This window comes from Loxodonta africana, chromosome 18 (assembly GCF_030014295.1).
Source record: "Loxodonta africana isolate mLoxAfr1 chromosome 18, mLoxAfr1.hap2, whole genome shotgun sequence".
Classification (NCBI taxonomy): domain Eukaryota; kingdom Metazoa; phylum Chordata; class Mammalia; order Proboscidea; family Elephantidae; genus Loxodonta; species Loxodonta africana.
The window spans coordinates 11,269,103-11,291,411 of record NC_087359.1 but is presented as its reverse complement, the minus strand read 5'-3'; the positions used below and the strand labels follow the sequence as shown (position 1 = coordinate 11,291,411).

The 22,309-nt window shown below is 47.5% G+C and overlaps 1 protein-coding gene across 7 annotated transcripts in view; it reads right to left on the bottom strand.

Moving 5' to 3' along the window:
- Positions 1-22,309, bottom strand: part of FASN (fatty acid synthase) — a 132,780-nt gene that overhangs the window by 63,110 nt on the left and 47,361 nt on the right. For 4 of the 7 annotated variants that reach the window (XM_064270470.1, XM_064270476.1, XM_064270475.1 and 1 more), the window contains one exon: positions 19,230-19,416. In XM_064270470.1, the coding sequence (XP_064126540.1) occupies positions 19,230-19,416 (187 nt within the window). Of the gene's footprint in view, positions 1-97; positions 8,080-8,660; positions 12,147-19,229; positions 19,417-21,310; positions 21,478-22,309 lie in introns of those variants that run through there. The other 3 variants (XR_010318257.1, XM_064270477.1, XM_064270478.1) reach the window with 3 other exon arrangements.

Genomic DNA, 22,309 nt, shown 5'->3' with positions numbered 1-22,309 from the left:
CTGTTCTTTATCAATGGGTAGTATTCCATTGTGTGAATATACCATAATTTATTTATCCATTCATCCGTTGATGGGCACCTTGGTGGCTTCCATGTTTTTGCTATTGTAAACAGTGCTGCAATAAACATGGGTGTGCATATATCCGTTCGTGTAAAGGCTCTTATTTCTCTAGGATATATTCCAAGGAGTGGGATTGCTGGAGCGTATGGTAGTTCTATCTGTAACTTTTTAAGGAAGCGCCAAATCGATTTCCAAAGTGGTTGTACCATTTGACATTCCCACCAGCAGTGTAGAAGTGTTCCAATCTCTCCACAGCCTCTCCAACATTTATTATTTTGTGTTTTTTGGATTAATGCCAGCCTTGTTGGAATGAGATGAAATCTCATTGTAGTTTTGATCTGCATTTCTCTAGTGGCTAATGATCGTGAACATTTCCTCATATATCTGTTAGCTACCTGAATGTCTTCTTTAGTGAAGTGTCTATTCATATCTTTTGCCCATTTTTTAATTGGGTTATTTGTCTTTTTGCAGTTGAGTTTTTGCAGTATTATGTAGATTTTAGAGATCAGGCACTGATCAGAAATGTCATAGCTAAAAACTTTTTCCCAGTCTGTAGGTAGCCTTTTTACTCTTTTGGTGAAATCTTTGGATAAGCATAAGCGTTTGATTTTTAGGAGCTCCAAGTTATCTAGTTTTTCTTCTATGTTCTTTATAATGTTTTGTATACTGTTTATGCCGTGTATTAGGGATCCTAACGTTGTCCCTATTTTCTCTTCCATGATCTTTATCGTTTTAGATTTTATATTTAGGTCTTTGATCCACTTTGAGTTTGTTTTTGTGCATGGAGTGAGGTATGGGTCTTTTTTCATTTTTTTGCAGATGGATATTCAGTAATGCCAGCAGCATTTGTTAAAAAGACTGTCTTTTCCCCATTTAACTGTTTTAGGGCCTTTGTCAAATATCAACTGCTCATATGTGGGTGGATTTATGTCTGGATTCTCAATTCTGTTCCATTGGTCCATGTTTATCTGTTGTTGTACCAGTACCAGGCTGTTTTGACTACTGTGACAGTATAATAGGTTCTAAAATCGGGTAAAGTAAGGCCTCCCACTTTGTTCTTCTTTTTAGTAATGCCTTATTTATCCGGGGCCTCTTTCCCTTCCATATGAAATTGGTGATTTGTTTCTCCATCTCATTAAAGAATGTCCTTGGGATTTGGATTGGAATTGCATTAAATGTACAGATCGCTTTTGGTAGAATAGACATTTTTATAATGTTAAGTCTTCCTATCCATGACCAAGGTATGTTCTTCCACTTATGTCAGTCTCTTTTGGTTTCTTGCAGAAGTGTACTGTACTTTTCTTTGTATAAGTCTTTTACATCTCTGCTAAGATTTATTCCTAAGTATTTTATCTTCTGGGGGGCTACTGTAAATGGCATTGATTTGGTGATTTCCTCTTCGATGTTCCTTCTGTTGGTGTAGAGGAATCCAACTGGTTTTTGTATGTTTATCTTGTATCCCGATACTCTGCTGAACTCTTCTATTAGTTTCAGTAGTTTTCTGGAGGATTCCTTAGGGTTTTCTGTGTATAAGATCATGTCATCTGCAAATAGAGGTATTTTTACCTCTTCCTAGCTAATCTGGATGCCCTTTCTTTCTTTATCTAGCCTAATTGCTCTGGCTAGGACTTCCAGCACAATGTTGAATAAGAGTGGTGGTAAAGGGCATCCTTGTCTGGTTCCCAATCGCAATGGTAGTGTTTTCAGGCTCTCTCCATTTAGGGTGATGTTGGCTGTTGGCTTTGTATAAATGCCCTTTCTTATGTTGAGAAATTTTCCTTCTATTCCTATTTTGCTGAGAGTTTTTATCATGAATGAGTGTTGAACTTTGTCAAATGCCTTTTCTGCATCAATTGATAAAATTATGTGATTCTTGTCTTTTGTTTTATTTATGTGGTGGATCACATTAATTGTTTTGCTAATGTTGAACCATCCCTGCATACCTGGTATGAATCCCACTTGGTCATGGTGAATTATTTTTTTGATATGTTGTTGAATTCTATTGGCTAGAATTTTGTTGAGGATTTTTGCATCTACCTTCATGAGGGATGTAGGTCTATAATTTTCTTTTCTTGTGGTGTCTTTACCTGGTTTTGGTATCAGGGATATGCTGGCTTCATAGAATGAGATTGGTAGTATTCCATCCTTTCCTATGCTCTGAAATACCTTTAGTAGTAGTAGTGTTAACTCTTCTCTGAAAGTTTGGTAGAACTCTGCAGTGAAGCCATCTGGGCCGGGGCTTTTTTTTGTTGGGAGTTTTTTGATTACCTTTTCAATCTCTTCTTTTGTTAGGGGTCTATTTAGTTGTTCTACCTCTGTTTGTGTTAGTTTAGGTAGGTAGTGTGGTTCTAGGAATTCTTCCATTTCTTCTAGGTTTTCAGATTTTTTGAGTATAGTTTTTCATAGTAATCTGATACAATTCTTTTAATTTCAGTTGCATCTATTGTAAAATCGCCCATCTCATTTCTTATTCGGGTTATTTGCTTCCTCTCCTGTTTTTCTTTTGTCAGTTGGGCCAACGGTTTATCAATTTTGTTGAGTTTTTTAAAAAAACAGGTTTTGGTCTTGTTAATTCTTTCAGTTGTTTTTCTGTTTTCTGTTTCATTTAGTTCTTCTCTAATTTTTATTATTTGTTTTCTTCTGGTGCCTGTGGGTTTCTTTTGTTGCTCTCTATTTTTTCAAGTTGTAGCGATACTTCTTTGATTTTGGCCCTTTCTTCTTTTTGTATGTGTGCGTTTATTGATATAAATTGGCCTCTGAGCACCACTTTTGCTGTGTCCCAAAAGTTCTGATAGGAAGTGTTTTCATTCTCACTGGATTCTCTGAATTTCTTTATTCCACCCTAAATGTCTTCTATAATCCAGTCTTTTTTGAGCAGGGTATTGGTCAGTTTCCAAGTGTTTGATTTCTTTTCCCTGCTTTTTCTGTTACTGATTTCCACTTTTATGGCCTTATGGTCAGAGAAGATGCTTTGTAATATTTCAATGTTTTGTATTCTGCTAAGGCTTGCTTTATGGCCTAATATGTGGCCTATTCTAGAGAATGTTCCATGTGCACTGGAAAAGAAAGTATACTTGGCTGCTGTTGGGTGGAGTGTTCTGTATATGTCTATGAGGTCAAGTTGGTTGACTGTGGCATTTAGATCTTCCGTGTCTTTACTGAGTTTCTTTCTGGATGTCCTGTCCTTCACCGAGAGTGGTGTGTTGAAGTCTCCTACTATAATTGTGGAGCTGCCTATCTCACTTTTCAATGCAGATAGAGTTTGTTTTATGTATCTTGCAGCCCTGTCACTGGGTGCATAAATATTTAATATGGTTATATCTTCTTGGTGTTTTATCCCTTTAATCATTATATAGTGTCCTTCTTTATCCTTTCTGATGGATTTAACTTTAAAGTCTATTTTGTCAGAAATTAATATTGCCACTCCTGCTCTTTTTTGATTGTTGTTTGCTTGATATATTTTTTCCATCCTTTGAGTTTTAGTTTGTTTGTGTCTCTAAGTCTAAGGTGTGTCTCTTGTAGGCAGCATATAGACGGATCTTGTTTTTTAATGCATTCTGCCACTCTCTGTGTCTTTATTGGTGCATTTAGTTCATTTACATTCAGGGTAATTATGGATAGGTATGAATTTAGTGCTATCATTTTGATGTCTTTTTTTGTGTGTTGACAGTTTCTTTTTCCCACTTGATTTTATGTGCTGAGTAGATTTTCTTTATATATTGTCCTTTCCTCATATTCGTTGCCATTGATTTTTTTTCTACTGAGTCCGTATTTTTCTCTTGTATTTTATTTTGATAAGTAGGATAGTTTGTCTCCTTTGTGGTTACCTTATTATTCACCCCTGTTTTTCTGAATTTAAAACTAACTTTTATTTCTTTGTATCGCCGTATCTTCCTCTCCATATGGAAGGTGTATGATTACATTTCTTAGTCCCTCTCTATTATTCTAACGTTGTCTTCTTTTGTATAATAACATCGCCATTACCCTGTGTTGGGCCTTTTTTTTTTTAATCTTGCTTTGTTTTTTTGGATTTCCCTGTCTGGGTTGACTTCTGGTTGCTCTGCCCAGTGTTCTAGTCTTGGGTTGATACCTGATATTATTGATTTTCTAACCAAAGAACTCCCTTTAGTATTTCTTGTAGTTTTGGTTTGGGTTTTACAAATTCCCTGAACTTGTGTTTATCTGGAAATGTCTTAATTTCACCTTCATGTTTAAGAGACAGTTTTGATGGATATATGATTCTTGGCAGACAATTTTTTTCCTTCAATTTTTTAAATATGTCATCCCATTGCCTTCTTGCCTGCATGGTTTCTGCCAAGTAGTCCGAGCTTATTCTTATTGGCTCTCCTTTGTAGGTGACTTTTCTTTTAACCCTCGCTGCTCTTATAACTGTCTTTTTATCTTTGGTTTTGGCAAGGTTGATTATAATATGTCTTGGTGAGTTTCTTTTAAGATCTACCTTATGTGGAGTTCGATGAGCACCCTGGATAGATATCCTCTCATCTTTCACAATATCAGGGAAGTTTTCTGCCAACAAATCCTCAACAACTTTCTCTGTATTTTCTGTTATCCCTCCCTGTTCTGGTACTCCAATCACTCGTAGGTTATTTCTCTTGATAGAGACCCACATGATTCTTAAGGTTTCTTCATTTTTTTTTAATTCTTTTATCTGATTTTTCTTCAAATATTTTAGTGCCAAGTGATTTATCTTCGAGTTCAGAAATTCTAGCTTCTACTTGCTCAATTCTGCTCCTGTGACTTTCTATTGAGTTATCTAATTCTGTAATTTTATTGTTAATCTTCTGAATTTCTGATTGCTGTCTGTCTATGGATTTTTCCAGCTTATTCAACTTTTCATTATGTTCCTGAATAATCTTTCTAATTTCTCCAGTTGCTTTATCTCTGTGTTCCTTGGCTTGTTCTGCATATTGCTTCATTTCCTTCCTGATGTCTTGAAGGGTTCTGTATATTAAAGTTTTGTATTCTGCATCTGGTAATTCCCGGAATGCACCTGCATCTAGAAGATCCCTGGATACTTTGTTTTGAGAGCCTGTTGAGGTGATCATGGCCTGTTTCCTTACGTGACTTGATACTGACTGTTGTCTCTGAGCCATGTATAAGTTATTGTATGAGTTTATGCTTGCTTACTGTGTCGTAGCTGCTTGCTTTGTTTTGTTTTGGTGTACCCCTATGGGTTGCTTGAGTGAGCTAGCTTGATTATTTTCGCCTTTGGAGCTCTGGTGTCCTTTCCCCAGCTGGCTAGATCTGTTCTCAGGTATATCAGTCTAGGAGTCCATTCAGTTTTCTTGTATGAATTCAGCTCAGGTTTCCAGGTAGCTGATATCAAGTCTGTGGTACAGGCTCTGTCCTACAGTCTTAGAGGGGCAGGAGTGATTGGCGTATATACCGGTATCTGATAGCAGCAGGGGGTCATGCTCTGAACAAAGCAGGGGGCTGGGAACTGACCCCCAAGTGTCTCTGAGGAAAACGCATCTCTGTTCCCTAGAGTGTGCTGGTGGGTGGGTTCTGCAGAGGGACCGTGGGCACCCAAAGTTTTTGTTTTAAGGACTGGGAGGTACCAGTTATCTCTGGACCCCTGTTGCGGGTGGCTGGGTGACCTGAATGGAGCTACCAGTCCTTAGGTCCCTGTTGTGGGTAGGTGAGGACCTTGTTTAATAGGCAAAGCAACGTCAAACGTCAAACACCCACCTCTCCACCGCACAGCTGAAATGGTTGGAGTTTGCCAACAAGGGCCTATTCTCCTGAAACAGGCCCACGCAGGTCCATGCAGAAGGGAAAGGTGTTCAAGGTCCATGGATGGTTTATGCCTGGACAGGTGCCGCTTCTGTCCTGAGCTCCCCCAGCTAATGGAGCTAGCAAATTATCTTTTCTCCCCAGTTGCAAATTTTTTCCTTCTCCAAGGCCGGGAGGACAGCTCTAAGTGCTCACCAGGGTCTATCTCAGGCCCAGGGACTCAGCCGCTGAAGCCGGCTTGGGGGTGGGGGGCGGGCACGGTGAAATATACGCAAGCACTTAGCTTTTGCAGAGAGCACCGTTCTCCTCAGGTTCCGGAGGTGCGAGTGGGCTGTGTGGCTGGCTGCTTCTCCCTGAGGAAACTGCGGCCCAAAGCTAGGACCAGCCTGCTGCCACTGCTACCGCCGCCGCTCCCAGCTTTTCACAAATATACTCGTTTCACTTGTTTCTTCGGGTCTTTGTTGTAAAGAGGGCTCGACAGAAGCATCTGTCTATTCCGCCATCTTGGCCCCACCCCAAAAACCTGTTTTTAAATGTTTTATTGTCACTTTCACCTGGGCAAACAAGTATTGCTTCTCAGGCACCCGGCATCCTATCTGAAGTGCTCAAATCTCCTGACAATTTATGAATTTTTTCTCCCCAAAATTTAATCCTAAAGGAAAATTAAGCAAACTTGTAGGATATTTCTTATATCTAAAAATATCTTTGAGATTTCCCAGAAGACCCTGGAAAATCAAAAACATTTGTTTTTCCACCGTAGTAAAAAGAGAGGGACAGGAATAATTAGGTTTATTGGATGTGGTATATCGATGAGTTTCACGGGAAGCGCTGCCACCGGAGAAGAGAGGCTCGCCTCCCCTCAGCGATATCTGCCTGGGTGAGGGGCAAGGGGTGAGTTCCTGTGAGGTACCCGGAAATCGCTGGCAGCACGGGAAGTCCCTGGAGGTCTCTCAGGGCCCTTGTTGCCGAGAGGTGCTTCTGTTCAGCCCTGGGGCCTTTGCGCCTGGTGTTATCAGAAAACTGTATCGCAATCCCTCATAACTCAGCTATCTTTTTAAAGGTGAACTCGGCTGGGACCTTGCTCCTTTGATTTGAAGCTGGTGGCTCCTAGGCAGGGGTTTGTGGCTGGGCTTCACACCTCCCACCAAAGGAGTTTCATTAACTTGCAGATGCTCAGGGCTTGCTCCAGACTTCAGATTCTCCACCTGAGATTCAGGACTATTTTATGTTATATCCAGACACTTTTTTTGTCCTCTGTAAAAATTACGTTTATCCATTTTTATAAACCAGATACAATAACTGTTTCCTTTGACGTTTTGTCTAAAACTTTTCTTCAGGTTAGCTGTTTCGCATGCCACAGAGGCAACAAACCTAGCTCCTCAGTTGCAGTATTCCAGCTGGGGACTCCAATCAGGCCTTTCACTTGTGAACTGTCAGTAAGAAGTCAACCACCACCACTTTAAGTCTTTTGTCATCTACAGGTACCTCTTCTGGTTTACTCCAGCTCATCCCTGAAGGCTCTGCCATCACAAAAGGCCAGAGACCCGTCCTCAGCAGGTGACTCGTCCTCAGCAATGGACCGTCCTCAGCAGTGAACCATCCTTAGCAGGGGACCAGCCTCAGCAGTGGACCATCCTCAGCAATGGACCTGTCCTCAGTAGGGGACTGTCCTCAGCTGTGACCCGTCCTTAGCAGGGGACCCGTCCTCAGCCCTGGATCGGCCTCAGCAGGGGACCATCCTCAGCAGTGGACCCTCTCAGAGCCCGGCGGGGGGGAGGGGGGACAACTATGCCAGAACCCTGGGCACAGGCAGCGTGGCTTCAACTCTGAGACTGAGCCCGTGTCAAGTAAGGATTTCCAGAATGTTCAAGGAGAAGCAGGTGGGTTCTCGAGACTGCAAACCAGAGGTCCAGTGGACTGGGTGAGGGTGATTGTAGCTTTTGTTTGGAATACTGTCGATTTTTTAATGTTTTACTTTCCAGGCATACCCCAAACCAAAAACCAAAAGCGATTCTGAGTCGATTCTGACTCGTGGCAACCCCATGTGTTACAGAGTAAAACTGTGCCCTAGAGAGTTTTCAATGGCTGTGATTTTCAGGGAAGCAGATCACCAGGCCTGTCTTCCAAGGCCCCGCTGGATGGGTTCAAACCTGCAACCATTCCACTGGTAGTCCGCAAGCCATGTGTGCCACTCAGGGACCATTCCAGACACAGAAGTAAGCTCTTTCTCTCCTTAAGTGATCTGTCACACACAATTCAGTGGCTCTGCTTTTGTGAAAGAAAAAGACATATGTGTAACTGATCAATCTCTGATTCTCCTCACCTGACCCCCCCAGAATTCAGAAACTCTTCTGGAGTGTTCTGATTTTCAGGGTAATAGTTATCTGCATAGGTTCAGTAAGAGTCTGCCTTTGTTTTTATCAAGACAGACTGTAACCAGGGCCCTCCTGGAAGGTCAGATTCCAGAATGACAGCCTTTAATGAGACAAGAACAGTCACATCTAAGGACTACCGTTGACTTAATGGAGTGCCTGGTACCTGGCTTACAGGTCCCCAGCCTTACATGGGCCAGGAACCTTAGGGTATCTTGGAGGAAAAAGATTTTGCTCAGATTTATATTTTTTTTTACCGCAGGAGAAATCTGATGAGACCTTGGCTTGACTTTACAGCCTTCGCACAACAGATCAAAGACTTTCGGAAGTCTGGTCTGAGATTCCTCAGGAGCACTTCCAGCAAAGCAGACTTGAGAATGCCAGGCTCTACCTGGGCCAGGTCCCCTGAGACTGGCCTTGCTTTGCAATCAAGCAGAATCTTTCTTTGAGATTATTATTAAAAAACAAACAAACCCTTAATAGAAGCTCAGTGTCCCCTGAGCAGTGAGTCCCCCTTTCCTCTTCTCTCCCCAGGAACCACGAGTAAACTCTGATCCTGTATGCTTGCCTATTATTTCATCATATGCGCAGGGTCGTACAATATTTGTCCTTTTGTGACCAACTTCTTTCACTCGGCATGTGCGCAAGGTTTATCCATATTGTGGCATGTATCAGGACTTTCTCTGTGGCTGAATAATACTCCATGTTTTCTTTATCCATTCATCCATCCACAAACATTCAGGTGGCTTCCATTTTTTGGCTATTGTGATGAATGCTGTGGAAGAGATTATTTTTATCAAAGCAGGGAGACTGTAGAAAGCCCCTGGAGCATCAAGGGAAAGGATGCATTGTCCTGGTTATCTGGGGGCTGCTCTTTGTCTTGCTGTTTGTTGACAGACTTGCAAACTAGGCCTCAGTCCTGTGGGGTCTGGACTGACCTCCTTCCCCTTTGGAAGAGCCCGTTTTGCCTCCAATTGAACTCACTCCTTTGCTCTGGATAAACGTGTGCTTTTTGACTTTTCCTTTGAACTGCTTATAACACCCGCTTGGTTCCCTCATTGCTTAATAAACAGAAGAAAACCTTTAACATGCACTCATTTTTCTACCTGGTTTAGAGTCCTGATTTTACCTTTTTCTGAAAATTACCTTTTCACACATACTTAAAGAGACATGAGTAAACGCAAGGGGAGGTCAGGAAGGACACAGGTGACTGGAGCTGCAGTGGCCACCACTGTCGTGAGTTTTCTGCTCCAAGGGACGAGCATTAACACAGAATACAATGAGGAACAGGGGAGAAGAAGGAAACATCAGAGTCGTGGAAGACTGCAACACGGAAATCGTGATCCTCAGGAGTATAAGTAAGTTTAGGAAGAATGTTGATAAGTGTATTGATTTCAGTTGCTTTAGGGGGTCTACATTAAATTCTGTACCCTGCAAACAGAAGGAACCACATCTTCTTTTCAAGACTGCAGGAAGCACTGACAAGAGCTAAGGAAGTACAGGCCACATTCTCTGACCCTCCTGCAGTCAAAACTAGACATAGGAATCGAAAGTATAAACAAAAAAATGTTTAAAAAATAATCAAAGAAATTTTAAAACTCTCTCCTACACAACTCTTGGATGAGATAGAAAAATTGAGCCCACAAAGGCAGAATTTCTGGAAACTATAACAGATAATGTTATTGACAGAAACCCTGGTGGCGTAGTGGTTAAGGGCTACAGCTGCTAACCAAAAGGTTGGCAGTTCAAAGTTCAAAGTTCACGCGGCTCTCCTTGGAAACCCTATGGGGCAGTTCTGCTCTGTCCTGTAGGGTCGCTATGAGTCTGAATGGACTGCATGGCAATGGGTTTTTTAATGTTGTTGTTGGGTGCCATCCGGTCAATTCTGATTCACAGGGAACTCATAGAACAGAGTAGAACTGCCCCAGAGGGTTTCCTAGGCTGTAACCTTTATGGGAGCAGATTGCCAGATCTTTCTTCCTCGGAGCTGATGGATGGGTTCGGATCGCCAACCTTTTGGTTAGCAGCCGAGCACTTAACCGTTTGCCACCAGGGCTCCTTATATAATATATAAATATAATACTATACTTCAAAACATCTGGGACATGGCTAAAACTATACTCTAAGGAAAATTCACACCTTAAGAAATGCAATTCTAAATAAATAAAAAATAAATGTTAAACACTCAGTTTAAGAAATCAAGAAGAGAACAATAAAATAAGCCCAAGGAAAACAATGAAGAAAGATGACACGGAACCTTCTGGTCAAGACAGAAAAACGGGCAGACACGGGAATCCACCTGTCAGAGCGGCCTCTGAGGAAGCCTCCCGGACGGAAGCAGGGGGAGCCCTTCACACACGTCGAGAGGCACGTCTGACATGTCTGATAAGACCTCCTGAGGGACAGAAGGAGATGGAGGAGGGAGTGTGTGATGAAATCACGGCTGAAGATTTTCAAGGATGGAAAAACAAGAAAACACAAGTCCGAAGATCTAAAAACACAGTGGTTCCTGAGCAGGATGAAGCAAATCCCCACTTAGACACAGATGGTAAACAAGAGATTAAGAGAAAAAGCTTAGAAGCTGCCAGAGTTTGGAAAAGACAGGCCCCCCACAGAGGCATGAAGGCCAGGCTACAGCTGCTTCTCTGGACAATGGAACATTACCTTTAAAGAGAATTGTAAGAAAATACCAACACGGAGTTCTATTTCCAGCTAAGCCATCCTTCAGAAAGGTGGTCAAAATAAAAATAATTTTGACATGTGAGGACAGAGCTTTACTGCCTACAGATCTTTCCTGAGAGAACTGCCAAAGCAGAGACACCGATACCTGGATATAGGGCATCTACCTTCTCCCCAGATGCTCTCTTGGAAAGGAAGGAGCGGCCTCGTACCTGACCCAAATAAAGTCACGTGACCACGCCTTCTCGAAGGCCTCAGTGTAAACAAAGAGGCACTGTCTGTGGAGGGCAGCGCAGTGTGCAGCCATCACCCTCTGCGTGACTCCAGGCAGATGGGTGAGAATGAGGCTCTGCAATTCAACAGAACAGCCACCATTCCTGGGCACAGAGGTCTCCAGACACCCACAGCACAGAGTGCCGGATTTTACGGCGCACGATTCCTTTACAGACAGAACAGCAGATGGTGAATTCATCTGTGTCCCAGGCCACTGCTCTGCAGACACGCACTTGGGGTGAGTGTGGGGTCAAAGACTGGAGCTGGGAGGAGGCCAGGGGCTCAGAGGGGGGCTTGGGAGTCCAGGGAGCTGGGGGGACCCAAGAGCGGGGGGCATCCAGGGCATGGGGGGCAGGGGACCCCCCCACTCCAGAACAGAGCTAGGTGACTCCGAAGTGGTTCTTTTCAGTGCCAAGAAACCAGCCTGTGACGTTCCAATAAATTGTTTGATAAAATGTGAACTAAAATTATTACTTCCAAATTAATATATTTCCACAATAGGATTTAAAATATGTATATAATAATTTATAACTAAACACAAATTGATACTTTACTCTTTACCCACAGGTGCTAATCAACAATATGGGTCAACTGACTAACATACAGAAAACATAAAGCTAGATTCCAAGTTTGTTCTTCTTTTACAAAATCATTTCTAGATGGATCAAAGATTTAAATGTAAACATAAATAAATAAAATCATAGAAGTACTAGTAGACATGATTAAGTATTTTTCATAATTTTGAAGTGGAAAACATTACACAAAATCAAAAAACCATGAATTAAAACTTTGTTGGGCAAAAACACCACAAACATGTCACACCCACTAGGACTGCTCGAATCAGAAAGACAAAAACCAGTGTTGCGCAGAAGTGGAGGAACTGGAACCCTCTGATACTGCTGACAGGAATGTCGGATGGCGCAGCCACTGTGGAAGAGTCTGGCGGTTCCTCAAGTGAATGAACAGAGTTACCATATGACTCAGCCATTCCGCTTCTAGGTAGATGCCCTAGAAAAGTGAAAACGTGTCCACACGAACAGCAGCATTTGTCGTAAACGTCAAAAGGCAGAAATAATCTAAATGGCCATCAACTGATAAATGGATGCACAAACAGTGGTCAGTCCTACAACAGAATACTAATCAGCCACAAAAAAGAGTGAAGTTGTGACACATGCTGAAACACAGATGAACCTTGAGCACATGCTGAGTGAAAGAAGCTAGACACAAAAGGACACGTATTTTATGCTCCGATTTATATGAAACGTCCAGACTAGGCAGATCCATAGAGATAGAAGATAGACTGGTGGTTGGCAGAGGCTGGAAGAAGGGAGGGGAGGGAGTGGCTGATTCTGGGTATGGGATTATCTTTTTGGGGTGATGAAAATGTTGTAAAGTTGACTGGGGTGATGGTTGCACAGCTCTGTGAATATGCTAAAACCACTGAATTGTACAACTTAAATTGAAGAATTGCACAGTGTGTAAATCTCAATAAAACTGCTAAAAAAAAAACGCCATAAAAAATAAAAACCTGGGAAAAATACACAATGTATTTGACAAATGGCTAACATTCCTAACACACAAAGAACTTTTAAAAATCACTGAGGGAAAAAAAAACCCACAAACAATTCAGCAGGAAAATGGAGTAAAAGACATGATGACAAATCACAACGGCTGATAAACACACAAAAATTTAAAGAAATACAAATGAAAGCAACAGAGTACCCTTCCCTGTCTAGACTGGCAGGAACTACTTTTAAAATGAACGTTTAGCTTCTGTGAGGCTCTGGTCACACAGGTACTTTTATTTACTATTAAGAACGGGAATCCATGCAACCTCCCTAGAGGAGGATTTTGTAAACCCCTCGCAATTTCAAATGTCTTTTTGGAGACCTGTGAGCCCTGGTGGTCATGCACTGCCCATCAGCTGGACAACCAACCAACCAGTGATGCCTTCACATGTAATCTCCTGGGAGAATCAGTGCTGGGCAGGGACCTCAACAGGCTACAAGTGCCCTGATCCATGAGGACGTTTGCCCGTGCCTGTGCGCGTATCTGTGGCCATATGGGCGTGAGTGTGCCCCTGTGTGTGGGGGGGGTCTACGTGTGGGCGTGTCTCTGCACGAACATGTACATGCTGATGGACAGATGGACAGACAGGCTCCTGGCATTTCCACCTAAAGGTGAATGATCTCTAGTTAGTTGTTTCTGCTTTCTTGATTTCCATGTTTATAACGAGCAAGCCTCCTTTTGCAACCAGAAACGTAAAGGCATGTTTTAAATGTCCGGATTCACGATGAAGCTTGTGAAGTGCCCAGGGGTCCTGATTTCTGGAAAAGGCAGAATTCGCAGGGGTGGGTTGCGGTAGGGAGCAGACAGGGACAGCTGAGTCTGAGGGGGTGGTGGGACTCATGCTGGGTTGCGCCCTCTGTCCACCACAGGGAGAGTGGTGGGCAGGGCTCCCAATAGCCCAGCTCAGGGCCACAGTTCTCACGCCAGGGTCACTTGTCTGCTGTGAGCGAGGTGGCGGGCCTAGGGGCCAAGGTGGCTTCCACTGCTCACCTCACGGTCAACAGAGCTAAGGTGTCGCTCTAGGAGGAGGGCCAGGGGTCAGCAGAGGCTGTGTAATCAGGCCTGGACGGGGAGGGATCACGTAGGTGAGAGGCCTCTCAGGCCTGACTGTGAGCGTGGGCTCCTGCCAAGAACAGAAATAGCCCAAGGCAGGCAGACATGAGTCCCTAGGCTGGGGGCCAGGTAGCCTGGGCCAGCCCTCAGGTGGCACAGAAAGTTCTCACCTTCTTCATCTTACTGAACAATGACAGCACATTTTGGTCACAGCATGCCAATGTACACTACTTAACAACTGAAGCCACCAGTTTATGAACTAGATGAATAATCTTGGTAAAAAAAATGCAGACAGACCAGTCTTGCTAAAGCCTTCACCTTCTCAGCTGCACATTTACCTTGGAGAGCAGAAATTTGAAAACCATGTGGTTTTGAGGAACGATGGCCTTCCCAAAAGAAAGCAAATGTCCCGGGTTTGTGTGTTTACAAGTCCTAAGTAAGTACACAGAGCAGAGCCCCAAGCCCCTCTGACTTTTCTTCCCAAACTGCCGAGAGACTGACACGCTTCCTCCCAGCGCACACACGTGCTCAACTTCAGTCTCTCACACATACCCGTGTACTCACAGTCTCTCACACATACCCGTGTACTCAGTCTCTCATGCGTACCCGTGTACTCAGTCTCTCACGCGTACCCGTGTACTCACACTCTCTCACACATACCCATGTACTCAGTCTGAAACACTCACAAGCGTGCATACCCCACAGGCACGCACACACACTAGCATGCATCCACACATGCACAAGCACGTGGACACACTCGGTCACACGTGCACACACCATAAGCACATACACCCACACACACACACATAAACTCACGCACACTCACACATACACCCCCCCCACACCCCCACTGCACTTTGGTGTGTTTGCTTCTGTAAACACGCTCTTCTGCAACTTGCTCCTCTCCTGTGGAGACCGTCCAGCCCAGTGCCTCACAGACGTGTCCACGGGGTGGTCCACACGCAGTCTGTTCCAGAAATGTGTGACACAGAAAGTGAGAATGAGCACCTGGGAGCTCCTGTAGTCAGGAGGCATCGCCCCGAGATCTTCATGGCCATTAGCAGAAGCGTCAGCCCACAGGGACCTGAGGGAGAAGCCAGCCAACACCGTAACTAGTTGGAGGGGCATCCCTGGCAACGGTTCCCGCTGGCAGCTGCAACCTGATGCCGGGCGTCCAGACCATTCCCAGGTGTTTTTACTGTGACAAAAGTGCTGCTGAGAACATCCCTGCACATCTTCTCATGTTGGCGTGACTAATTTTAAATAGATTTCCAGGGAGGAACTGCTGATTCAAGGGTACCATAAGCATTTAAACTTTGAAAGATTCATTCAAACCACCCCCCAAGGCTTCACCAGTTAAGGTTCCAGCCAACAACGTGTGGTGTGTCCCCATGTACTCCTCGACACCAAACAGCCTCGCATGCGGTCAACTTCACTGCTCTCCTGGGCCTGGGGCTGCAAGGGCTCCTTTGTCAGGCGCGCAAGTCTCTTTGGCACTCGCCATCCGGGCCTCACTTTCTGTGACCGGGTGTTAATTCCTTTTATCTGCCAAATGTGCTCAAACATCTTTCCCAGTCTGTTACTGATCGCTTATCTTTGTTTATGATGCCTTTTCCTTAGAGACTTTTAAATGTGCAGTCATGTTCCGTATAATGTCCATCTGGGCAACGTCCAACTACATATACATCCCAGTAGTCCCATCAGGTTATAACAGAGTTCAGAAATTCTGATGGGAGAACAGGACACAGCAGACGTAACTGGCCGTAGCGAACACAACAGCTTCCTGCACACAACCCACGTATGTCTCTTGCATACACAGTGGCTGCGCTGCCAGGCGTATAATGGTACAGTAGCTAAAACCCTGCAATGCATGCATGCTGGTAGTCAGGATGCCTGTGTTGCTGGCTTAGGGATGCACTGCACTGTACTTCCTACCATTGTTTGGATACGAACTTTCCCTACTTGCAAGTTAAAAGTTCACTGCCTAACAGCGTATGCTTCGAGGCCAATCTTGTGTATTGCGCGTCTCGAGTGTTGCAGTGTTATCTCTGTGTTTAATTTTCTTTGGAAAATATTACCATGAAGTGCATCACGGTTCCCAAATGTAGCAAAACCTGTGCTAGTGACAGCAGCAGTAAGGGGCAAAGGAGAAGCACCAATATGGAAGTGAAACAGAAGATTATTAAACAAGACGAAGGTGGAAAATCAGTGAATGCTATTGCTGGCAATTTAAGTATGTCGCACTCGACAGTCAAAAGACCCTCAGAAACAAAGAAAAAATTATTCAAGCTGTTAAAAGATCAGCTCCATTGAAAGCTACAAGGCTAACAAAAATTTGAGAGGGACCTATATCAGATACGGAGAAATCGATACTGATGTGGACTGAAGACCAAACACAAAAGCAAATCCCTCTCAGCCCGCTGACGATCACCGCTAAGGCACCACGCTTGTTCGAGGTGCTGAAAGAAAACGCAGGCCCTGACACGACGTCCAGGCTAGTGCTGGCTCTGGGGGGTTCAAGTGCTTCAAGCAACGCTTAGTGCTGACGCGAGGGCAGCACAAGAACGTGTTGAAACCTTAGATAAACTAATGGTGGAGGGAGGTTATTTGCCCCAGCAAATTTTTAATATGAACGAAGCCTCCTTATCCTGGAAGCGAATGCTTCATCCATAAGGGGGCCAAGTCACCGCCAGACTTTAAGGCTTTTCGACAGAGGAACGGTGTTGTTAGGAGGCAATGTTGTATATAATACGGTGTTTACATAATGTCCTATTTCACAGAACATATCATGGACATTAAGCAATGTATGGCTGCAATGAGATCAAATCTGCTAATCGTTGACTTTCTGATGTTCAGGTGGTGGTACTTTTTGTATCTTATGTACGTCAGCATGTCTCACTCCTTGGGGTTTTGCAGGGATTAACTGAGTCAGGGAATGCATGGCCAGTGGCAGGAAGCAGTGAGAGCTGGATCCCGCATCACAGCACACCCAGGCGGACAGATGTCCTAACACACAAACTGCAGGGGCCCTAGGGGATGGAGAGGGAAACAGCCCAGTTCCCGCGGAGAGGGCAAGAACTATAAGACCACCAGACACTGCACTGTGGCCATCCTCTAAAGTCTAGAGGGGAGGGAGCTTTCAAATGAAATATAAACGTCCAACACTGACCCAAGAGGCAGAAAACCCAGACAAACCACCATGGAAGAAAATGAGAAGATCCTTAAAAGTCAACCTGTAAGACAGGCACCAAGGACAGAAGTTTGTCATGTTTATTGCTCTCTCTACCTTCAGAGAAGGTTGTGACCTAACCGCAGGGAACTTGGGAATTTCTCTGACACTGAGGCAGCCAGGGTGCAGGTGGAGAGAGAGGACGATGGGTTAGCCAGGTTTGCGGCCTGGTGACAGAAAAATGGCTGAAGGCAGGAAGCACCTGGCACCTAGCAGGGGCTCCTTTACATGGATGGCTGGGAGGATGGGTGGGTGGGTGGGCGGATAGGTAGATGGATGAGAGGATAGATGGATGATTGGGTGGGTGGATGGATGGGTAGGTGGGTGGGTGGATGGGTGGGTAGATGGGTGGGTAGGTGGATGGGCAGATGGATGGAGGGGTGGATGGATAGATGCGTAGATGGATGGGTGAATGGATAGGTAGGTGGGTGGGTGGGTAGACGATTCACTGAAACACTTGGCCACAGACTGAGCTAGCTTCAGGAAGCCTCAATGAGGGAAAAGGCAGCTCATTGGAATGAGGGATCAGATGGCTAGGGAGCTATGGCTGCAATGGGACAAAGAGACTGGGATCTCAGGACCTGAGAGAGGGCCCCACAGCGCTGGCAGCACTGGCAGGCCTGACATGGAAGCCAAATTCAAAGAGCTACAAGGTCCAGATGTGGGAGAGGTGCAGGTTAGAAGGTGACAGAATGGAGCAGAATTAAAAGGAAAACGGAGCCATGATTGCTGGAGTCACTGTGACTGTCGAGGGTGAGTGAGGGGACTAGGGAAGGAGTGTGGGCAGATGGCACCGCCTTTAAAAGCAATGAGGCTTCCTTTGAAAACAGCAGAAAAACAGCCTAGAAGTGCCTCTGATGGGCCAGGGGAAGGCCACCTTTGCCCTCGACTGGAACAGAAGGAGGCGGTGAGAGCAGCTGAGTGCAGGTGCTGCCCAAGGGAGTGGGGAGGATAATCCGCACCCTGCCTTGGTTTACACATACAAACATCTTCTAGGAATACTTGCCATTCGGCCCACTCTGAGCTCTGTTTTCGGGGTGGGAGGTGGTAGGTTCTTGGAATGACAAGGCCCCTAAGGTCTCATCCAATTATTGAGAACCTGAAGCGTTGCTATTTAACAGCGGTCTCTAAGACCGTTCAGGTGAATCTCTCAGGTAAGATTCATTCTGAGTCTTCAGCACACAGCAGCCATGCAGCAAATTCTTGTGCGGTGCAAATGACACGTGTCTGTGTCTGGTTTTTCCAGGCCATGGTCCACGCCGCTCTCCTGGAAGCCTGTGACCATTGCCCTGGGCTCTCCCTGATGCCAGCCCACCCCAACCCTGCTCACTCTGGCAGTCACAGGAGACCACACTTGTCAAGCACTAAACTTACTACTGTCCTCTGTGCAGGTCTGGGAATTCCCAGACCACAGGTAGAGAACAGCTTCCTGACCTTTCCTGTCCCTTGGTGGGAGTTGTTCCCGAATGCCTAAAAGCAGTTTAGAAAGACAGCCTGAGTGAAGCCAAGACTGGGGTCAGCAGAGATGCCCACCACCAACGTCCCTTCAAAATGCTCTTAGCTCTTTTGAGATACACCAGAACACTGTCCTCCCAAAAAGGAGTGAAATGGCCTGGACCTGACTTCTAGAACATTCTCAGTGGACATGGCTCCTGGGCCCTCAACCTCCCCTCAGCTTTCTGGCCCAGGGAAAGTGGAGGATCAGATCCATTCACACCTACAGTAGGGTGAAGACCCCACAGCCCCCACTCAAGGCTCATGATAATAACTTGAAGCTCTCTGGAAATCAGTGTCACACTGCAAATGGGGTGTGGGCAGGGGGATGAGTGAGGTAAGCAATGGTGGCGCGTGGCCGAGGGGGCAGGCAGACTCGCCGGTGAAGCGCAGGAGCAAAGCCTGAGCAAGGCCTGAGTGCGCCCAGGTTCTGCGCAGACCACGGGCGAGTAGTCGGCAGGAAGGCCATTTCCTCTGCAGTCAGAGGCTGTGATTCCCAGGCCCAGGCCCGCGCAGCGGCCATCTGGGAGGGCGAAGGCCTGGGAACGCTGCAGCCTCGCTTTGCTGCTGACCCGCCAGCCTTCTCACGCTCTGCCAGGTCACGGACCCCTGGCCACTCTACAAGGGCTGCTGTGTTCTGGGCCCCCTCCCGGCCCGCCCTGTCCACACCCACTCACCCCGGGGCCGCCCCAGCCCCGCGCGTCTTCTGGGCCCCCTTCCGGCTCGCCCTGTCCGCACCCACTCACCCCGGGGCCGCCCCAGCCCCGCGCGGAGCCGGTTGCCCGCCTCCATGAGCCGCTCCTTGTCCTGCTGCAGACGGAGGATGCTCTTGGTGGCGGCCCTCAGCTTCCGCTGGAGTCGGAGCTCGGAGGAGCGCTGCTCGGGCTGTGGCCCCGGATCCCCGTTCCCCGTGGGCTCTCCGCCTGCTGGGGCCTGGAATGCAAATGTCGGACATGGCGCCGCCTCCCCGCTGGTGAGGGCCAGACGCGAGGGGGCGCCAGGGCACCCCAGCTTTGGCTCCCCTGTACCCTCAGGGTTCCCTCCCTGGCCCCCAGGGTCCCCTTCCTGACTCCCTGAGCGCCCCCTCCCGCCCCCAGGCTCTCCTCTTCTCCATAACAGGCACCTCTGTTCTCAACACTGGTGACATTCTTTCAAAATGAAAAACAAAAACCAGCCAGCATCTTCATGCCTTCTGCAGTAGCTCAGAGGGTAACTGCAAGCTGGGGCTCACCTGCCCCCGACAGCGTGTGGCCTCAGGCCCCTGCCCCTCCCCCCTGCACTCTGGCCCCTCCACCTCTGTCCCCCCCCAGTGAGGACAGTGAGCATCAACCAGCCCTGTCCCTCCACTGGCCCCCACAGCAACATCAGGCTTGAGGGCTGTCAGGCCTGGGGGTCTGGGGGCCTGGTCGCCTCTTCCGCGGGGTCCTTACAGACATGGAGAGGTGGGGTCGCCCCACCAACCCCAATGGGCACGCCCAGGACCCACCCAGGGCGGATTCGATCCAACCTGATCTGCTACATGGTGGGCAGGGGTGGCACAAAGTGTGGGCGCCCTCCTGCTGACACCAGCGGGCTCACCACCTCCCAGCCCCGCAGAGGGGAGTTTGGAAGGGGGCGGGCACAGAGCCAGTGCAGGAAGGAAGGATGGAGGAGAGGTGCCATCGGGTGAGGGCTGGGAGATGCCCTGGAGGGAGGCGTTGCCCCACTTGTGCTGCCTGGCCTCACACCTGTGAAACCCACATTGTGCCCGCCTGGCAGCGCAGCCCTGAACAAGGAACGAGCGCTGGGTCCTGGGAACACACAAGTACGCCCTGTCCCGCTTGGCATCCAGGTGTGCTGCACATGCTGTCCTAGGGGCTGGCACTGGAGGCCGGGCAGGTGCTACAGGCCAGGGTGACACACCACAGAGAGGGAGGGCAGAGTAACACGGACAACAGAGCTGGCCGTGCCAGCCTGAGGCCCTCTGGAGCAAGGCAGTACTGCGGCCCCACAGCCCCACGGCACACAGGCCCACGACCTCGTGGCCCATCCTCATCCTGGCTGGTCTCCACAACCTCACTCACTCCCTCAGGATGTGACTTGCAGATCCTCTCTCCAAAGGAGCACTACCACAGCCCTGGCAGGCTCTGGGCAGCCACCGTGCTCGTGGCTGCGCAGATCTGGGGGAAAGGCACCTGGAGCCACTCCACATCCAGGGCCCAGCTCTCCTCCAGGGTCCCAGAGGGACAGGAAGGCAGATTTGTGGGGAAACTGTCACGGCCTTTCTGCATGGCCAGCTATGAGCCAGTGCAAGGGGAGGGGAAAGAGGCCTGTAAGGAGGGGACAGTGGAGGGGAGGGGACCCAGGCCTGTGAGGAGGGGACAGCTGAGGGGAGGGGACCCTTCCTGTGGGCTATTTGATGTGAAAAGAGAAGTCCTAGTGGCTGAAACTTAGAATACCTCAAAACAGGTAGAGGTTTAGAACAAAATTCCTTCAAAAGCAGAACCCCTGAAGCTGGACAGGCTGTGGAGGCCAGCTCAGGCTCTGGCTCCAGCTTCGGTGGAGCCAGCCTCTTGGTCAGAGGCTGGGTGTGGGGGCCTGTTGGCAAGCCTCTGCCCATGTCTGGGAGGTCACAGAAGGAGGCTGCCTCCCTGGGCATCACTGTCTAGTCAAGTTCTCAGTTTACTTTGATGCCTCTCTACAGCTCCTCGCCAGAGTACTGACTGATTCCATGACCCAAGCTGAATGTCTGGAGCTGCAGGCCCACACCCCCTGACCCCAGAGGCCTGGCCCTGGTCTGCTTTCAAACTCAGCATCTTGGTGAGGACCGGACGATGTTCCGACGTACCCGGACAATTATAAGGAGAGTCTGGTTTGTTGAAATTCTGTTTCCACAGATGACCCCTCTGTCAGGGTCAGCAGCGGGGCTCTGCACCTTCTCATGTCCCAGGTGGTCCAGCAAACATCGCTGCCCTCAGCTGGCAATGACGTTGGACAACAGCGACACACTGCCCCCTGGTGACCAGAACACACGCAGCCGGCCAGGCCCAACGCTGTGGTTCCGCAACCCCAGGAGCAGGAGGCTCCATGCCAGGGTCTGTCTATCCAGTCACTGGTCTCTCGTCCCCCACCAGTCTCTTGTCCCCCCAGGATCACAGTACAAAGGCGAAGCTGCAGGCCCACAGAGAAGCCAGGCAGAGAGGCTCTCCCGCTCTGCATATGTCTCTGCCTGCAGGGGGTGGCGTTAGCTTTTTAGTTCATGGAATTTCAACTCACAGAAGCGTTGCCAGGGCAGTAGGAGGCACCCCGCGCGCTGTCCACCCAGGTTCACAGGGTGGCAGCTGCCCGCTTGTGTCATTACCCCTCACCCCATATGCTTTCTCCTGAGCCCTTTCAGGTCATTGGAGACGCTGGCCCTTTACGTCTTCAACTTCACACGGACAAGCCTCTGTAACCGTGACATAGCCATCAAATCGTAAGTGCCACCTGGACACAGTCCTACAGTCTAGTCCCCGTTCACATTCTATCCAGTGTCCCAGGAATGTCCCTGACCACCCAGGAGCCCACAGTCATTCCATTGTTGAGGCTCTTAAGTCTCCTTCTCTGAAACCCTCCTCAGCCTGCATCGTCCTCACGACGCTGACATTCGTAGCATGTCCCTCACTGTGGGTTCGTCTGACACATCCTCGTGGTTACATCCAGGGCCTGTGCCTTCGCAGGAGCCCCAGAAGGGATGCTGTGTCCCCTGTGGTGAGTAACGTGCAGAGCTGCAGGGTGTCTGTCTGTCCTGGTGTTGGTGACACTGGCTTTGTTCACTAGGTTAAGGTGGTGGCCACCAGGTTCCTCC